We start from the raw sequence: 18,977 nt of genomic DNA on the forward strand, positions 1-18,977 counted from the left end.
TGTCCTCTGGATCCTCCTTTTCCTTTGCCCAGTCAATTTTTCCCACTCACCCAACCCACAACGAAGACTCCCCTTCCTCTCACCCAGCAGGGAGCAGAGCACATTCCAGCACCAGTTTCCACTGGGAATACTGGGAATACAGGGCCTGCCCTGGATCCCTGACTGTCTCTCCCTTCACTGCCTCTCCCACACTGCTTCTCCCTGCTGAAATGCCCCAATCCCATCTCGAATCCTCAGCAGAGGTGGCAATGTGTGTACAACAAGAGGGCTGCTAGGCAGGGCTGGGCAGCGATGGATTTATTCACTTGGGACTCCTTTTCCACCCGTGCTTTCCTTGCAGCCCAGCTGCCTGTGGGGAGGGTGGGGTGCCCTCGGAGATGGGAATTTTGGATCAGAGATCATCCCAATTCCTTTGGTGCAGAACTGGCTGGGGCGTCCTGCACCCTCTTTGGGAACAAGACAGTGGGAAGCCCAGCCCTCCACTGTCCAGAGCTGCCTGCTTGACCAGGAGTCCTGGGAATGTGGGCGTGAAATTCCTGGCTGTGCAGCAGCCTGGCTGTGCCCTGAACGTGTGCTTGCAGGATTTGAGGAGGCTCATCTGCAGAAGCAGAGGATGAGGATGAACCCAGGCACAGCCCTGGGTGCAGTCTGTGGCCAGGCCCCGGCTGTCCCCGTGTCCCAGCGAGGTCCCTGAGCTCTCTGGGCAGTGTCCCTGCCCCTGGGGTTGTGCTTCAGAGCCTCCTGTCCCCCTTGGCTGGCAGGTCCCGGGGCAGTCCTGTGCTGGGTGGCCAAGGATCCAGGCCAGAGCGCATGATGGGAACGATGAGATCGTCCATGTTTGGCATCACCAGAATTTTCTGAAAAGAGGGTTCCAGAATAACAAATCAGCAGGTTTGAACACCGCAGGGACACTGCCTGGAGGTGGCTTGGCAGGAGCCACGCTCAGGTCAGAGACAAGGGCTGTGACCTGGAGGTCCTGAGCTCCCAGCCTCGAGCAGCAGCCCCAGGGGTATCCCAGCTCTGGATATCAGAGTGGGGACAAACAGGAATGGTTTTTCTTTGCCCTGCCCACCTCTATGGCTGCAGGGATGGTCACAGCAGAGGGGAGGGACCAGCACTTTGAAGCCATCCAAATGGGTGGCTTTTGGAGGGGCTGTAAATATCAGTGAGGATATTTCTACTCTCTGACAGAGGTGAGAGGCTGAAAACAAACCCTGGGGAAGGTAAACCTCCCAAACATCCCCAAACCAGAGCAGATGGGTGGATTCAGCCCTTCTGGGACTGCCTGACACCCCAAACCCTCCCTGCTTGGGGCAGGGCTGCAGTCACTTCCCCTCAAGCACTGTGGTGCTCAGACCACCAGCCCTGGAGCTTTTTTTTTTTGGTTTCTGTGTCTTGACTGTTCTAGGCTGGCTGGACCAGACCAGATGTTGGCTTTTTGCAGAAACAACTGGCCCAGACTGAGGTTGATTCTCCCTGATGGCAGCAATGCCCAAGCCTCAGCAGGGTTTGCTGAGCCCCTGAACAGCCCAGGCACCTGGAATTCGTGCTTCAGCTTCTTCTCAATCCACTCGGTGACGTGCAGGAATGTCACCTCCCTCTCGCCCAGCTTCGGGCGCACCTTCAGCTCCAGCTGTGGGGGCACTCGGAAGCTGTACCTGTGAGGGGACAGAAAAGAGGCAGAAAGCACCACCTCCCAGAGATGTGGCACAGCCCTCATGGCCCCACCGCTGGGTTTCAGGGAGGAGGTGGCAGCTCAGGGTCCCCAGCTCTTGTTTTGGCCCAGGTGGAGGCTCAGAGAAATGAGCCTGAGGTCTGTGAGTCACTCTGGGGAGCAGCCCTGGGTTGTTTGTGGCCCAGATGAGCCCAAAGCCCTGCAGCAGGCTCCTTGCAGGGAGCAAGGGCAGCTGGAGGGAGGATGTGCTCAGGGGGGAAGGAGAGCTGGTACCAGACACGGTCCGTGGGCGGCGGGGGGATGTTCACAGCCAGGGTTCCTGCCAGCTCCTGCACCTCCACCGTCAGCAGCAGCGGCGTGTTGGAAACCTCCTCCATCTTCTTCTTGATGAACTCGTTCTCCGTGGCCTTCTGGAAGTACTTGGACTTGGCGATCTTATCCACGAAGCGCAGGATCTTCCTGCTCGTGCTGTTGCCGCTGACGTGGCTAAAACGAGGGGGGCCCTGGCTCAGCCCTGCTGGCTTTTGGGGTCCCCCAGCCCTCTGCCACAGCACCTGAGTCCCTCTGCAGGGCTGCCACCATGTGCTGTGTGTGCCCTGCCGGGGACACCGTCCCTGACCCCTGTGCTGATGTGGCACATTGTGTCCCCCAGCCCCTCCCCGTGCCCCCCACGGCACAACCCCAGCACCCCCTTACCCCTCAGTGCCAGGCGGGGGGAGCCTCTCCCCCAGGGCTCCCACGGGCTCTGCAGTGGTGACATCTTCCTCGTCGGAGGAGCCAGCACTGGATGACTCTGCGTCGCTGTCTGCCAGCAGGATCAGCCGTGGCCTGGCCCTGCGAGCCCCAGGAGATCACGGGCTGCTCTGGGGACAGCAGCCTCGCCTCGCTCGGGCAGGAGGAGCAGGGTGAACCCATCCACGGACAGATTCCTTACCCCTCTCCGCCTGCCTCTGCAGGGCTGCTCTCCTCTGCAGAGCTCTCCTTGCCCAGCTTGCTGAGGTTCATCTTTGTCTCCAGAGTCATCTGCAGTGAGCCGCTGTAGGTGACCTCCATGTCCACCCAGAGCCCTGCCAGGGAGAGGGACAGGGTGAGATCAGGTCAGCACCACAGGGGTCAGAGCTGCTTGTGCACTGCCAAAACCTCCCAGCTTTGGGGACCGGGCTGGCAGCTCAGCAAAGCTGTCCTGGAGCCAGCCCTGGGGTCCCTGTCCCTCCGTGGGGCTCTTACCTCGCTCATTGATGGTGGGGTTGGAGGCACTGAGCACTGAGGGGATGGATGTGCCCATGTCCAGCTCTGTCAGCGTCAGCTCGTTCATGAAATAGGGGAGCTGATGGAGGGAAACCCCACAGGGTATGATCACCACAGCCCGGCACTCACCGTGGGGCCTTGGGAGCAAGGGGCCTTGGGAGCAAGGCTCCCCTCAGTGATCTGATGCTCCTGCCTCTCACCTTGATCTTGCTCAGCTTCTTCTGGATCTTGTTGGACACCTGCTCGGCCCAGTATTGCTCCCGGAGGAAGTCCCAGAAGATTCGCCCCACCAGCGCGTTCATCCAGGCCATGCCCACCGTGTCCTCCCCGAGCTGTGGGGGGACAGCAGCCACCAGCCCCTGCAGCGAGGTGGCCCCATGAGCAGTGGGACCTGCTGTCCTGGTGCTCCCCAGGGCTTGGCCACTCAAACAAACCACAGACTGGAAGTGGCTCCATGCAGGATCCATCAGGCCCTGCTCACTGCTGGAGTCCCACAGGGTTTGTCGCACTCACCTTTGTGGGCGTGGGGCTGCCCAGAGCTCCGTGAGAGGGGCTCCTCTCGGGGCTGGCTGCGCCCTGTGCTGGCACAAATCGGGCCATGTAGGTGTTGTAATCCAGGTAAATCTCCTCAGCGCTTCCCGGCAGATCCTTGTCTGGGTCGCTGGATGGGATGTCCTCAGCGCTGCCCCCGCTGCTGCTGCCGCTGCTCTGCGGAGCTGATCCCATGCCTGGGGACATGGAATCACAGCAGCATTTCGCTTGGGAAATCCCTCTGTCATCAATCCAAGCACCGCCCATGCCACCACTCATCCATGTCCCCAAGAGCCACATCCACACGGCTTTAAGTCCCTCCCGGGATGGGGACTTCACCCCTGCCCTGGGCAGCTGTGCCAGGCCTGGACAGCCCTTTCAGTGAAAGGATTTTTCCTAATATCCAATCTATCGGGTCAGGATGGCATCAGGGATGACACGATGCCTGTCCACAATGCCAGTGACATGCCACCCACTTTGTGCTGACGAGGTGGACTCTCTTGGCTACCCTTTGGGCTCCTTCATGTCCCTCCATGCTCATTGCTGGATCGTGTTCTGGGATCTGTCCCAGCACAACACAGAGGCCGTGGTGGCTGCTCCTCACCTGCCCTGGTGTCACCGTGGCTGCTGGCTGTCCCCCGGGCAGCTTGCACGAGGTGCTGGAACCACTCCTCCTTCTCTCTCCCCGTCCGCCCGAACAGGTACAGACACCTCTCCCTGCAGTCCCCCGGCATGTCCTTCCTCGTCCCCTCATCCCCCTGCAGCTCCGTGTCGTGCTCCTCGCTGCTCCTGCCCTCTCCCTCCGCTGGCTCCGGGAGGAGGACGCAGATGGGATATTTCTTGTTCCACGTCCTCTTTCGGGCCAGGCTGGGGGGACACAGGAACACCTGCAGCGCCGAGAGCGGGGTGAGGCCGGGCCAGAAGTGGGGGTGCCCTCGAGAGGCTCCTGGGCACCGCCGGGCTCACCTTGGCGTCGGTCAGGTCGTAGCAGCGGTGGCTGATGAAGACGGCGTCCAGGATCTCCTCCTCGAAGGTGGCTCGGCGCGGGATGTTGCTCTTGGGGTAGGACAGCTTGAGGGTGGCGCCGTCCAGCACGGCGAGCACCGAGTGCGTGAGCGACGGGTGGAACAGCTCGGGGTCGTACGCGTGCAGCTGGTTCATCCAGCCCTGCAGAAGGGGGGTGAAGGGATCCAGCTGCTGCCCGCTCACCATGGGCACCTCCAACCCCGGGCATCCCATCCAGCCCCTCATCCCGGACCGCCCCTCTCCTACCTGGAGGTGAAGCGTTTCCCGCGGCTCCCCCGGGAGCAGTTTGGGTCTCAGGCGGCCCCAGGGTCCCCGAGCGGCCGGCGGGGCCTTGGGCACGAGGAGGAGGACGGCGAGGAAGCCCAGCAGCAGCCCGCAGAGCAGCCCCACGCAGAGCCCCGCGGCGTAGGGCGGCAGCGGCAGCACCAAGTAGCCGTAGGCGAGGAGGGCGATGGAGGCGAGGGCTCTGCCCGGCACGCTGCCCCCGGATCGCGCCGGCGGCGGCTCCTCCGCGGGCGGTGGCAGAGGGGGCTCGGCGTCTCTCTGCGCCACCTCCACCACCTGGATCACGTCCCCGTAGGAGCAGATCTCGTAGCGGCAGTTCAGCGTGGGCTCCCAGGGCGTCCAGTCCCGCACCCGCCGGCTCCCGGCAACGCGGCTGCCCCCGGGGCTGCCCGCCGGCTCCTTGGCCCGGGCCGTGGGGCTGCTGTCCTCGGCCATCAGGCGGCTGAGGCGGCTCAGGGGCTCCTGCACGGCCTCCGACAGTCGCCTCCTGGTGTCCTCCAGCCTGGCCTCGCGCAGCCGGAGCAGGGTGGCTCGGCTCTCCGACGGCGACACGCTGGGCGACGATGGAGCCGTGCGCGACTTGGCCGGGCTCAGCCGGGGCTGGGGGACCCGGGGCAGGTCGGCCAGGAGCATCCCGGCGGGCTGCGGCGAAGGGGGACGCTTGGTGTCCCTGTCGGCGCCGGGAAGGAGCCCGCAGCCGTCCCGCTCCTCCCTGGTGCCGCCGGGATGGGGCGTCGGGCTCTCGGTGTCCCCGCGCCGAGGCGAGCCCGGGGATGGCGCCAGGGCTGGGGAGGCGTCTGCTGCCACCGCAGCCTGGTCTGCCATCGCTCGCATCGCCGGTGGCACTGCCGAGGGACAGGGGAGCAGCTGTCAGAGCTGGAGGAGCTCCGTGTCACCTCAGGGCACAGAACATCCCTGCCCGGCCCTGCCTCTCCCGTTGGCATCGCCCTCGGGCATCTCTCGGGACCCATCTCTGAGGGTTGGGCGCCTTCCAGCCTATTTCGGGATGCGCTCGGGGCGCAGAGCCTGTGGCTCTCGCTGAGCTTCCCGGCAGGGCTGGGCTGCGGGAGGCACCGCGCTGGGATGAGCTCAATAAGGGAAACCGCTTGTCTAACGAGGATCAACCTCAGCCAGGCAATTAGCGACGGCGCTGCCGAGAGCCCGGAGCTGCCGGCCAGGGCTGCAGCCAGACCGGGGGATTTCCCTCACCAGGACATTCCACCGATCCCAGTGCGAGTGCTGGGGCTGCGAGGAGGGATGCCAGGCCAGCGGGCAGGACTCCCTGACTCCTCTAAATGTCCATGCTTTGGCCCCTGCTTCAAGCACTGCGTGAATCCAAAATGGAGCCAGCCTGACCTGCGGCCCCAGAGCAGAGTGGGGATGCTCCAGAAGCGCAGTCAGGAATCTCTTGGCTTTACTGGGGGGCACAAAAGTTCTTCTAACACAAAGTTTCCATTGCCCTGAGGGGGTCCCTGGCCTCAACAAAGCGCTGTCCTGTCCCCAGCGGCCACCACCATCCCTCATTGCTGCGCTCCTGCCAAAGCCATGCACTGACCCGCTCTGAGCTGCGCCCCCTCGGCGATTTTGGGAGGGAGAAGGGCTCTGCAGGACAGGCTCTGCAGGGCCACCAAGGATGCTGAGCCAGCTCCCAGCAGGGCCGTGGAGTGCTCAACCCCCCCTGCCCTCTTCCCCTCGCAGCATCCCTGCAGCAGGAGCAGCAATGCATCCCAGGGACCCTGGGGCTGCCTCACGCTTCCACCGCGCCGCCCTGGATCTTCAAAGCTCCTCAGCGCCAGGAATTAATTACAGCCTGTGCCGCAGCTGCCTCCAGCCCCCTTTATATAATCTCAGCTCTTGCTTTGCTTCTCCTTTCCAGGAGCCACTTGTTAACCCCAAACCATCCGCGGGTGATTGTCCCAGTGCTCCCAGCTCCCGGCAGAGAGCCTGGCTGGGGGCTGCTGCTGCCCAGCCCGTGGGCAGGGCTGTGACACTGCTGGCACCGCTGGCACCTGGCAAGGCACCAAAATAGCCACACGAGGTGTGACCAGAGGGAAACGAGCAGTGGGGCTGAGCCTGAGAGGGAACCTGGTCTAGTGGAAGGTGTCCCTGCCCACTGCAGCGGTGGTCTTTAAGGTCCCTTCCCACCCCAAGCATTCCACGATTGTGTGATTCCAAGGGATCTCCCCTCTGAGGCGACAGGGCTCTGTCCACCTTCCCCACAAGCACTGCAGCCCAGACATCCCTTTGCCCTTCATCGTGCAGGGTTCTCAGTGCCCCACATGCCAGCCACTCCCAGTACCCCCAGTACTGCCCAGCACCCCTGGCTGCTCCTACCAGAACGCCCCGGGGCTGCTCCTCGGAGGCTCCTGTCCGGCCACTGCCCCCTGTCCCCGCCAGGTCAGGGGGACATCGGGTCCCCTGCGCTGGGCTCGGTGCTCCGCTCCGCCGTGCCCGGCTCTCCGTTCCCACCGCTCCCGTACTCGTGGGTTTTAAAAGCTAAAAAAAAAAAAAAAAAAAAGGGAAAAAAAAGAAGTCTGTTTCCTGAGAGACCATTAGCACGGTGGAAGACGGAGATAATAATAGCCTGGGTTTGTATGGGAGTTCTCCTCTGGCAGGGATGGTGAGTACAGCGGGGGCTACGCTGCTGCTGCAGCCACCTCTGGGGAGGGAGGGGGTGCTGGAGGGTGGGGTGCAGCAGGATAGACCCCGCTGGGTGCCACAGCTGGGCCACCAGCACCCCGAGAGGGAGGTGCAGCCCTGGGGGAGGCTTTGCTGCTGCCTCAGAGAGCAAATACCAAGTGTGGAGGTGCCCAAGCATCAACCCACCTCGGTGGGCTCATCTCCAGCCTGTGGCTCTGCAGGGTTGGGGGGATCTTTGTGCTCTTTACAGCATCTGGGTGGGCTCAGCGGGGTCACAGGGCAAGGGGGATGACGGTGGCTCTGGAGGTGACAGCAAACAGCTCTCAGGGGGTGATCCCACCTGTTCTGGGACATCCCCAGAAGGGATTGGGGTTGTTGGGATGTCTGCTGAGGAACACTGCTTGGGACACTCAGCCCAGGATGGTCACATCTCTGCAGGGCAGGGACACCAGTCCCCTAATGACAATGTCCCCTCTCCCTCTGGTGTGTGGAAACACCAAAACCATAACCATCAGTGAGCCTCTCCGCTCGATTCCAGCTCCAAAATCCCGCTCCTTGCTGCCAGCTTTGGTTCAAATTCAGATCTTGACATGACCTGACAGAGACAAGCTGCAGCCCAGCTCGGGCTGGTGTCTTGGAGTGTGTCCCCCTGAAACATCCCCTCCACAGGACCAAGGCAGCAGGAGGTGGCACGGCACAGCCTGGCACGGTGGGAGTTCCCATGTGGGCACTGCCTGCCCGGTGTTTGCTTTGGTTGTAGAATCAGGGAGTTAATTGAAATATTAACTTCATTAACTTCCCTCAGCCCTCTGTGGTTAATTAGGGTGGGGGTGGCACTGCTGGCGGGGATGTGGCACCATGGCAGCACTTTCCTGGCCAAATGAGCTGGAAATCCCTCTCTAATCATCTGCACAAAACATCGTGACATAGCCCAGCTGTGACACTGTCCCTGGAGCACTCTGCATTATCCCGGGATCAGGGAGCACCGAGGTGGCTTTGAGGGAATTCTGCAAGCTCAAATGCAACTTTGGGCAGTGGGTTGGGCAGTGTGGGATCCCAGCTCCATCCTCAGCTCCCAGTTCCACATCACCTCGCTCCCTCTCAGGGGTTTTACTGGTGGATACTGGGGTGGGTTTTGTGCTGCTGGGGGAACGAGGAGCCAGGTGGGCTCTGGAATGCCTCCAGCAGGATGCTGAGAGCCAGCCAGCCCCAGGATCCGCTCCCAAAACCTCGACAGCACCCTGCGCATCCCAGGGCTTGAGCTCAGCCCTGCTGCTCGATGGACTCTGCTTTGCTCCCATGCCTCAGCCATTCCAAATCCCTGTGCTGGTCTTCCCAAGACCTTCGCATCCCTCATGGCACAGCCCCTGCAGTTCCTGGGAGCTCTCAGCCGTGGGGAAGGATCCAGCCAGTTCCAGCATCATCCCGTTTGCGGCGGCACAGCCTCGCTGCCGGAATTCCAGCGAGCAGCAGTTACCGGATGCATGATGCTGCCGAGACCTGCCGGCTGCTGCGGCTGCTTCCACCGCCTGGAAATCCACACCCCGCAGGTGTGCAGGGCCCCTGGAGCCTGTCTGGAGCTTTCCCTGACATCCCGCTCCTCTGATCTCGGCGGATCTTACGGGAGGCGCTTTCAAAGCGGCGCATCCCCCTCGCTCCCTCCCGCGCGGTGACGCGGCGCATTCCCGGCTCCCCGCGCCCCGCCGTGCCGAGCCCCTTCCTCCCCCTGCCCGGGCTGCTGCCACGAGCCAGCAATCCCCGGGGCTGGAGAGGGAGCTCAGCCCGCCCGGGATGGAGCCTGACCTAATTCAAAGCGGCAGCGTCCAGAGGGCAGCGGCACCGCCGGCTCTGGCCCCGCGCAGGGGTCCCGCAGCCCCGGGGCAGCTCCCTGCCGCTGGACACGTCCCCTGGCATTAGGGAATGGGGAGATGTCCAAGCGCATGGCTGCGGCCGCAGGGCCAGGGCAGCAGAGCCAGACTCTAGTTTTGTCCAAAATTCAGCAAAATGTTTTCCTCTTGCACCAAGGAAGGTGCCATTTCCACCGAGATGCCGCGTCTGGGGACTCGGCCGAGAGGTTTTGGACAAACTACAAAAGAAGGGATTTGCGGTGCTGGTGTTTGGAAGGAGAAGGAAGCTGCAGCAGCTCGTCCCCTTTGGAACCTGCCCAGTTCACCTTCAAAGCCCTCACCTTGCCACATGCCGGCTGTCACCTCCTCCTCTCGGGGACCTCCCTCGCCCACGACGGGCCCCGGCCAGACCCCGCACCGCTCCGTGGGAGGCTCCCCACGGGTGACCCGGCTCTGCGCTCCCGGGGCAGGGTGGGCCCTGCTGTGCCTGCTCCTGCACCATCCTCAGAGCCCCGGGGATGCTTGAGGATCCCCAGTCCCAACCTCCACCAGCCCTGCTGGGGAAACTGGGGCTGCCTGGCCCCGCCGCCCGCCCCGGAGCCCCGCAGCGCCGGTACCTGCGGCTGGCAGGGCGGCCCGGGGAGACGGGAAGGGTCGGTCGGTCCCGGTGATGGAGAAGGACGAGCAACGCTGGGGAGTCGGAGTGGCCCCAGTGCCGGGGGAGGATAACGTGGGGGTCAGTCCCGTTGCCGGCGGGGACCGGACCTTGCGGCGGGGGAGGAGAGCCGGTGCCGGTGTCAGTGCCAGTGACGGTGCCGGCGCTGCTGGAGGCCGGTCGGTCCCGGTGCGGGGATCCAAGCACCGGTGTCGGTGCCGGGATAGCAGGGCCGCTCGCGGTGCCGGTGCCGGTTCCAGTCCCGGCGGTGAAGAGCCGGTACCGGAGGCTCGGTCGCGGTCCCGCTGCCGGCTGCGGATGCCCCGAGCCGGGCTGGCGCCCGCCCCGCTCCCGCCGGCGCTGCCGGAGCATCCGCAGCCCCGAGCCGGCTCCGCGCTCCGCCCCGCGCCCCCCGCGCCCCCCCCGCATCCCGCGCCCACCGGGGCTGCCCTCGCTCCGCCGCCGCCACGGGGAGGCTGCACGGGGGCTGCGGGCAGGGCCGGGGGTCCCGCGGGGATGCTGGGGGGACGGAGCGGAGTCCCCCCGGTACCGGGAGCCCCCCGGAACCGCCGGACCGGAGCGCCCTCTGCGGACGGCGGGGCGGGCGGCAGGGGCGGGAGCGGGGGAGGGACCGGGGAGGGACACGGGGGGTGGCCTGGCGATGGGAGGGACACCGGGGGTGGCCCGGTGTATGGGCGGAGCGGAACGGGCCGGGAGAGCGGAACCGGCCGGGGCGGCGGGCGCAGCCATGTCCTTCTGCTCCTTCGTGGGGGGAGAGGTGTTCAAGGACCACTTCCAGCCGGGTGAGGGGCTGCCCGAGCCATCCGGGGGTGCGGCCGGGGGGATCCCCAGCGGGCCGGGCGGGGGGCGTCAGCCGGCGAGGCGGAACCCCCCGGGTGAGGGTTTGAGGGGGTTTGGGGGTGTCGTTCTGCGGAGCATCCTCCACCGTGCGGACCGGCTGGGGGTTCCCTCTCTGCGGTCTGTGTTGGGAATCCTCCCGGTGGGCTGGGGGAATCCTCCCCGATGGTGAGGGGGGCCCTAACAGGGGCTCGGGTCCCTACAGGAGCCCCTTGGGGGGATCCCGCCCTGGGGGAACCCCTGTGTGGGATGGGGGTCCTGCCCTCCCACCGCCCCGCCTGGCCCTGGGGGTTCCGGGGGACATCCGGCAGCCTCAGCTGGCAGCGACCCGCTCGGGCAAAGTCCCCACGTGTGTCCCGTGCCGAGGTGTCCCCGCGCTGTCCCCTGCGCTGAGCCCCGTCCCTCCCTCCCCAGGCATCTACGTGTGTGCCAAGTGTGGCCATGAGCTCTTCTCCAGCCGCGCCAAGTACGAGCACTCGTCACCCTGGCCAGCCTTCACCGAGACCCTGCGCGGCGACAGCGTGGCCAAGCGCGAGGAGCGCCCGGGGGCTCTGAAGGTGCCCAACCCCAAATCCTTGTCATGTCACCAAAATCCACCCCCCGGGCTTGTTCTCCACGAGCCCGCGGGGAAAACCCGGATTGCTGCCAAGCCCTGCCCTTGCTTTTGCAGGTGACGTGTGGCAAGTGTGGCAACGGGCTGGGCCACGAGTTCCTCAACGACGGGCCCAAGCGGGGCCAGTCCCGCTTCTGAATATTCAGCAGCTCGCTGAAATTCGTCCCGAAAGGTACCGGCTGTGCCTTGGCAGCTCTCCCGGCCCGTGGAGATATTTTTGGGGCACGCTGTGTGCACTGCTTTCGGCAGGGCGGCCCTGGCCGTGCTGATAACGCCGAGGAGCTGCTCGTGGAATAAATCACGATCCTGCTGGAGCTCCTGGGTGTGACCACAGCTCTCCGTGGTTTGAGGGGTGGCTGAGTTTTGGGGGGTTTCTCTGGGGGTGCAAAGCGAGGGCAGGGAGCCCCCGTGGTGGCACTCGGGCTGAGTGACCCTGAGTGACCCTGCTGGTCGCTCCCTGGGGAAGTTGGCAAAGAAAAGACTGTCAAGGAAAGGCTCCAGGAGGCCAAATTCTGGGCAGCACCACAGCCATGAGCTGCTGTCCTGCTTGTCAGGCTGGGATGGTGGTGATGGTGTGTAGCAACACCCCCAAATGAAAAGGGCTGGTGCTTCTGGAGGAAGAAACACAGTCCCTGATTGTTCCTCCCCCTTTTTTAGGTAAAGCTGACAACGACCTGAAGGAGAAGTAAGCGAGCTGCTGCACCTGGCACTGCCCTGGGCTGATCCTGCCTTCACTCCTTGGGGTGCACTGTCCTGCCAAGGGACCCACAGCAGGAGGAACCCCGAAGAAGCTCCTGCTTTCCCTGATCTCTTTCTCCCCTGGCTTTACTGCCATGGTTGTTTCCTGTTTTCCCTGTCACGGTTCTTTTCTGGTTTCCCTGTCATGGTTTCCCCCTGGTTTCCCTAATCTGGTCCTGCCGTGGTTTCCCTGTCACAGTTGTTTCCTGGTTTCCCTGTCACAGTTGTTTCCTGGTTTCCCTGTCACAGTTCTCTCCTGGTTTCCCTGTCACAGTTCTCTCCTGGTTTCCCTGTCACGGGTCTCTCCTGGTTTCCCTGTCACAGTTCTCTCCTGGTTTCCCTGTCACAGTTCTCTCCTGGTTTCCCTGTCACGTTTCTCTCCTGGTTTCCCTGGTCTGGTTTCTCCATGGAGCTGTTCCAGCTCCACCCAAGGAGCTCCTGTGCCTGTGCTCCTGCCTCTGCTGAGCTCTGGGGAGGCTCTGCTGCTGTCTTCAGCCGAGGCAGGACAGTTTCCAGATCCCAGGCAGGCACTGATGCAGTCCAGGGTGGCTCTGTTGGCACTTCCAGGGAGTAGCACAGGATCAGCTGAGGTCAGGGTCGGGGTTAATCCCTGGAGCTATTCTGGGCTGGGATCATGGTATGAATTGCCCTATATAAACCCTTCCAGGGTGCTGGGGCAAGGATGTTTTATGGCCCCACTGGGCAGCATCCAGGTTTTTCCCCCTTTGCCCTCCTTGCACACAGCAGAGACGGTTCTACATCCACGTCCTCCATTCTGCTCTGGCCTTACACCTGATTCAGCACTGTGCAATAATCCCAGTGGCACTCAGGATCCCCCTGGCAGTGCCCTGGTGGGAGGGAGGCTGGAACTGAGCCCACAGGCTGTGCTTGGCACCACTCAGGCTCTGGGAATGGTGTCTGGGCTGCCTCAATGCTCTCAAGGGCTGTCACACTGATTCTTAATTCAGCACCTGATTCGTGGCCTTCCCTCCCTGTCCCAGAAGCCAAATCCTCCTCTGGAATCGATGCACAAGGATCTTTAGAGATGGCAACAACTGCTGCTGGCTGTGGGGTTTGGGGTTTGTGCTGCTGGTGCTGCTCAGTGCAGCTGAACACCTTGGGGGTTCCTCTCCATGTGTTTTGCCTCAATCCCACAGATCCGAGGGCACCAGGGGCAGTCTGACACACCAGCATTCCCTGGAGCTCACTGCTGGTCTGGTACCTCTCTCCATACTGAAAATAAAGCACTGATTCACTGTGTTGGAGTGTTAAACACGCTGGGAGTGACATCCCAGTGCTGTGGGTTACTCCTGTGCTCGGGGGCTGCAGGGTTGGGGATGCTGTGGGTTTGCTGTGGGGTTACCCAGAATCTCTTCCCATTATCCCATGGAAAAAGGGGTTGCTGGTGCATTGGAGGCCTTTGGGGCATTCCCAGGGCCAAAACTCCACCGGGAAGGTTTCTGTTTCCCTCCTTTTTTCCAAATGAAGCTGGTTTTAGCTTGTTCCAGGTGTGTTCTTTGTGCTTCCTGGGCTGTCAGGGTTTTCTGGGCGCAGGGAGCTGAGTTTCTCACCAAACCTTCCCCACACAAAGCTGTCTGCACGACTGGGAGCTCCAACCCCCTGCCTCACAGGGATACCTGATCCTGGAGCCTGCAGGCTCTAGCTGGGCTCTGCCAGACTCCAGTTCCCTCCTCCAAGGGGCTGAAGTCCTCTCTGGGACTTGGCAGCCAGCGCCAGGTCTCCCCCCAGTGCCCTCAACTCGGGTCAATCTCCACCTCAGGTATTCACCAAGTTCCAGTCTGAAGGTCCAAGCTGCCTTTTGACTGATTAATCCTTGGATTTTTGGATATTAGTGGGAAACTCTTCCCTGGGGGGTGGGAAGGGGCTGGGATGGAATTCCCAAGAAGGTGTGGCTGCCCCTGGATTCCTGGAAGTGTCCAGGGCCAGGCTGGACAGGGCTTGGAGCAGCCTGGGATGGTGGAAGGTGTCCCTGCCATGGCAGGGGTGGCACTGGATGGTTTTTAAGGTCCTTCCCACCCAAACCATTCCAGGATTCCCTCTGAATCCATGAGCCCAGAGAGCTGGAAGTGTGCAAAGAAGGGATTTTTTGACTGATTTCCCTCGAGATGCTGCAGTGGGTGGAAATCTTGGGACGGCAGAGATTCCTCCCCGTGGAGATCCAGCCGGGATTGCTGGCACTCCTGCCCTGCCCGGCAGCCTGTGCCGCGGGGAATCCAGCCGGAATTCCGCGCTGCCTTGCAGTTTGTGGATGCGAGCACGGGAGGGTGCAAGTGCCTTTCCTAACCCGTGCAGGAGGGAAGAGAAGAAGGAGGATGCTGCCCTGGGATCCCGGCAGGAGCAGCGAAATATCCCCGGAGCCAAAATCCCCAGGGTGGGTTAGATAGGGGTGGGAAATTTTCATGGAAATCTGGCTGGAAATGGTATTTTGACAGGGATATTAAAGACCTGAGGGTATAGGGCTCCAGGCAGTGCTGAGGAGTCAGGGTGCAATCCCACAGGGCAGATCCCTTCCCAATATACCAACATCCCAACATCCCAATATCCCAACATCCCAATATCCCAACATCCCAATATCCCAATATCCCATCCCATCCCAATATCCCATCCAATCCCATCCCATCCCAATATCCCATCCCATTATCCCATTATCCCATCCCATCTCCCCAGGCACCCCCAGCCCTGAGCACCACAAGGTTCCTCTCCCTCTCTGCACCACCGTGGCTGCTCGGGACACTCGGAAATCTGCTCTTCCCTCCCTCCCTCCACGGCCCGGGCATTCCCTCTGCCATTCCTTCTGATTTAATGATCCCACTAATGACAACTCTGCCTTAACGAGAGGATTTCGCTTAGTCGGGAGCAGCAGCCCCAGCCCGGCTTTAACGACACAAATTCAATTACGTTTCCAGGCCTACGCAAACTTCCCTGATTGTTTAAGAAATCATTCATTTCCTCCCCCGTAGCCTCCAGTTGACCTCCCTTTTGAGTTTTGTCATTTTTTTTTCCCCCCCACAAGCCACGCACAGGACCTGCCCCTGACCCTCCTCGGGATGGCTCCAGCCGCCGGCAAAGCGTCCAGAGCCCGCCGAGATTCAGATTAATTCTCCAATAAGGCAACAAGCCCTATAGAAATTATGTTATCCAAGGAAAAGGAAAAGGACCTGGAGGCACTCGGAAGCTCTAATTACCGCTATTCCTCGGAGCCACAGCCTGGCTGCTGCTGCTCCTCCTGCACCCTGGAATTCTTGCCCAAGTGTCACAGCGATGGCTCCTTTTGTGTTTGTGTAATTCTGTTTAATTTTACCCTTTGGTCCACAGTTTTTCCCATTCCAAAAGCCCAAAGCAGCACTTTTGGGGGGTTACACATCCCCTGGGACGTGGAGCACAGCCCGATTTGGGGTGCTCTGGCACTGTCATTCCTGGCAAAGGTTGCCTTCATCCCAAACTGTGCCAGCTTCCATCCCTTTGGTGGCTTCTGGAGCATCAGTTTGCCTCAAAGGGATTATTTGGGTTCCTTTTGGGGCTGTGAAAGTGCAGTTGTGTTCATTACAGAAAATAAAGGGGATGGAAATGAAGAAAGTCCAACCCCGTCAGGATTTCGGGGTTGGCAGGAGGAGAGGAGCTTCCCATGGTCTCACCTGCTCCATCCCTGATCTCACCTTCCCCCAGCACTTCCAGATGCAGCCGGAGAAAATCTAAAGCTTGTTGCAGTTCATTCACCAATAATATCTGCACCTCCCTGTCCCAAATCCCTCTGCTTCCCGGGCTGATCCCATTCCCGAAATTCCCTTAATCCGACTGAACCTCCCAGAGCCACAAGGTGGGGAAATTTGTTCTCGGTTTGTGGCGTGTGTTAATTAGGGGAGATAATGACTGGAGACATCCAGAGCCAGTCTGAGCACGCCGGAAAAATGTTTAGCCCCAGGAAAATTTTAATCCTATTTTTTTTTCCCCCTTCCCTGGTTGTTGAGATCCGACTTTTTTAAGGCAATTAGCGAGGGTTTAGTTGTTAATCAGTCATCCTTAGACACTTGCTTTGGGGTCTTACCTCCTGCTCCCAAGTGAGCATCGCCTCTAATCACGAGGCTCGTTTTTGATGTGGGAAATACCTGTCCCAGGCGTGTTCCTGCACCGGCTGCACCCGGACAGGACAGGGGAGGTTCAGATGGGAAAATGAGAATATTTTTTCACGGAAGAGGTTGTGAAGCCCTGGAACTGCTGGTGGAGTCGGCAGAAATGGTGATTCCAGCATCACTCCAGCCCTGCCAGCATCAGTCCAGCATTCCCAGCATCATCCCACCCGTGTGTCAACATCATCCCAACCCTGCCAGCATCATCCTAGCACTCCCAGCATCATCCCAGCTCTCCCAGCATCATCCCAGCACTCCCAGCATCGCCTCCAGCCCTGTGTCAACATCATCCCAGCCCTGCCAGCACATCCAGTCCCAGCATCATCCAGCTTCAGCATCACCAGCCCTGTCACATCATCCAGCCTCCAGCTCGCCAGCTCCCAGCATCACCCAGTGCGCTCCAGCCCTGTGTCAACATCATCCCAGCCCTCCCAGCACCATCCCAGTACTCCCAGCATCACTCCAGCCCTTCACCAGCATCACTCCAGCCCTGTGTCAACATCATCCCAGCCCTGCCAGCGTCGGTCCAGCACTCCCAGCATCATCCCAGCTCTCCCAGCATCATCCCAGCTCTCCCAGCATCACTCCAGCCCTTCACCAGCATCACTCCAGCCCTTCACCAGCATCATCCCAGCTCTCCCAGCACTGGTCCAGCCCTCCCAGCACCTCTCCAGCCCTGTGACCATCCATCCAGCCCCGTGGCTGCTCCAGTGGCCACCCCGATGTGCCACAACCCCAAATCCCGTGCTGGAGCTGGAAGGCGATGCCCGGCCGGGGCTCTCCCCCCACGTGGCTGCTCTTTTAAACAATCCACTTGCCTGTCTTCGGTAATGATTTGTTGCTTGTAAAGCCGCCGTGATTAACTACAGTTTAGCCTCCTGGTTTCATGTCTTATCATGTTTCATCTCACACAAAAGACATTTACAGTCTATTTTCAACTTCAAAGCGAATGCTTCTCGCGTGAGCATTAAGGCAGGCAAATATTTAAGTAGAACCTGTATGGTATTAGTGTCTCTTGATGTTCCCTGCTGAGTGAGGATGGATGGCTGCCCCAAAAGGCAGGTTTTTCCTATTGTTTTATGCACCAGTGATTAATATTTCATGTTCCCACTGTTATAGATTTGCCGGCTGGCACTGGCCTGCCCTGACAGGGCTTTCTTCATGTCTTACATGGCCAGCTTTTGTGCGCTTGGATATAGGGAGTGTGACTCTTGGCAGGTTCCTCTGGGCTTATTGAAGCCTCCTGCCTGATTTTTTCGAATTAAATTTGTCCTGGCGGCGTTAGGGAGGGTGGTGTGATCTCCTTCCCCACCCACACCTCTGTCCCATCCCTTCAGGGAGCCCTTGGCTGCCCCACATTTTGGGTGGGTGCTGTGCCCTCCCTCCCTGGCTGCTCCCATCCCCGGTGCCACCCTCTGTGGCACTGCCACCACACCCTGGCACTGCCACCACACCCTGGCACTGCCCGCGGGGCTCTGCTCCCCAGCTCCACAGGAGGAAACAGCCCAGGAACAGATTCCTCTGCTTTGAAGCCAGGCTGGTGCTGGTTTGCCTGAACATTAAATAGAATCAACCCAGGAACGGCAAGGGCCGGCTCTGCTTATCCTCCAGCCTGGAGTTCATCTAATTCAATTAGCATGAACGGTAAATAGAGCTCGTTTTAATTCAGATGCAGGGGTTGTTGTGGCTCCATCCCTTAATTTCAGGAGCAGGGGAGCTGTGGGAAAGCTGCCAAGAATTCCTGCAAAGCCCACTTTTGCTCCAGCACGGCAGGCTCCGGCTCTGGGTGCTCAGAGGCCACCTCGAGTTATGTTTGGGATGAGGTGGGAGCTTCCCACAGCACCTGGGAGGCCACAGGGATTTTAAACTGCGTCATTATTAGGTGGAAAATACAGACTTGAAAGCCACTAGGAGGGAATAAGTGGTGGAGTCTATTTAAAGAGGAAAAGCTCCTCTCGGGAGCGATGCTGGGGACATGTGTCTGCAGGGCTGCGCTCATTCCTCCCGGATTATTTTCAATTTGAGCATCTTTTCTGCATCACAGTCTATCTTTGCTCCCCTCTGACGTCTTGGGATTTTATGGCCGGGCTTGTTCCTGCCAGCAGGGCCACAGCTCTGCTGGAAATCAACTCCTCTGCGCTCAACCCAATCTCGCAGGCATCCCGTTCAAAGCCAGGCTTCAAATGAGTTAATCTCGGATTAATTTAAACTTGTTGCTCGGCCGGGTGAAGCGCCAAGGCTCTGGCAGGGATGTAGCACAGGCGGGAGGTGCTGCCTCTCCCAGCACAGCCCATGTCTGTCTGTCCGTCTGTCTGTCCGGCTGTGCAGTGCTGATCCACGCAGCTCCCCGGATAAACCAACCCCCAGAAATGGGGTGCTGTGCTCTTTTCCCGGGAATTGTGGCAGGAAAGGGGCAGTTTGAGGGTGCAGGTGTGCCCAGGCGGGTGCTGTGAGGTCGGTGAGGGGTCAGGAAGCTGCTGAGACACCTCCAAACCGAGCGAGGAGCTGTGCCAGGCGACACCTCTGCCTCGGCGGGGATTAAACGGGAACAAGGAGGGGCTGGGATTTGCCAATAGCCGCCGAGGGGCGAGATGGATCGGGGCGAGATGGATCCTGTCTCCGATTCCAGCTGCTCACCCAAATATGCGAGGTATTTGTTTGATTTCTCCATTTGAGGCCAGCGCCGTGTCCTGATGCTTATCAAACCTGGGGC

General features: G+C 60.8%; 2 protein-coding genes across 2 annotated transcripts; one reads left to right on the top strand and one right to left on the bottom strand.

The window, feature by feature from the left end:
* Nucleotides 1–251: 251 nt before the first annotated feature.
* Nucleotides 252–10,507, bottom strand: LOC146430574 (testis-expressed protein 2-like). The gene is made up of 13 exons (XM_085074341.1): nucleotides 9,870–10,507; nucleotides 7,100–7,261; nucleotides 4,727–5,610; nucleotides 4,421–4,621; nucleotides 4,059–4,341; nucleotides 3,437–3,651; nucleotides 3,124–3,282; nucleotides 2,903–3,002; nucleotides 2,610–2,742; nucleotides 2,372–2,509; nucleotides 1,949–2,161; nucleotides 1,538–1,658; nucleotides 252–857 (listed from the first exon to the last, which is right to left on the bottom strand). The coding sequence occupies exons 3-13, from the start codon at nucleotides 5,597–5,599 to the stop codon at nucleotides 732–734; spliced, it is 2,562 nt and encodes an 853-aa protein (XP_084930467.1). The 5' UTR covers nucleotides 5,600–5,610; nucleotides 7,100–7,261; nucleotides 9,870–10,507; the 3' UTR covers nucleotides 252–731.
* A 61-nt stretch (nucleotides 10,508–10,568) lies between these two features.
* MSRB1 (methionine sulfoxide reductase B1) lies at nucleotides 10,569–13,376 on the top strand. The gene is made up of 4 exons (XM_085074343.1): nucleotides 10,569–10,710; nucleotides 11,180–11,322; nucleotides 11,436–11,550; nucleotides 12,036–13,376. The coding sequence occupies exons 1-4, from the start codon at nucleotides 10,569–10,571 to the stop codon at nucleotides 12,065–12,067; spliced, it is 432 nt and encodes a 143-aa protein (XP_084930469.1). The 3' UTR covers nucleotides 12,068–13,376.
* Nucleotides 13,377–18,977: the final 5,601 nt, after the last annotated feature.

This window comes from Lichenostomus cassidix, chromosome 14 (assembly GCF_008360975.1).
Source record: "Lichenostomus cassidix isolate B80296 chromosome 14, HeHo_3.0, whole genome shotgun sequence".
NCBI lineage: Eukaryota > Metazoa > Chordata > Aves > Passeriformes > Meliphagidae > Lichenostomus > Lichenostomus cassidix.

Bases quoted from the DNA above. Each gene is read 5' to 3' on its own strand.
- LOC146430574 (XM_085074341.1), bottom strand. From the start codon at position 5,599: ATGCGAGCGATGGCAGACCAGGCTGCGGTGGCAGCAGACGCCTCCCCA. The intron at 3,283-3,436 runs GTGAGTGCGACA...ACCTCGCTGCAG, and splicing joins GCAGCCCCACGCCCACAAAG to GGGCTGGTGGCTGCTGTCCC. The intron at 2,510-2,609 runs GTAAGGAATCTG...TGGGGCTCGCAG, and splicing joins GCAGAGGCAGGCGGAGAGGG to GGCCAGGCCACGGCTGATCC.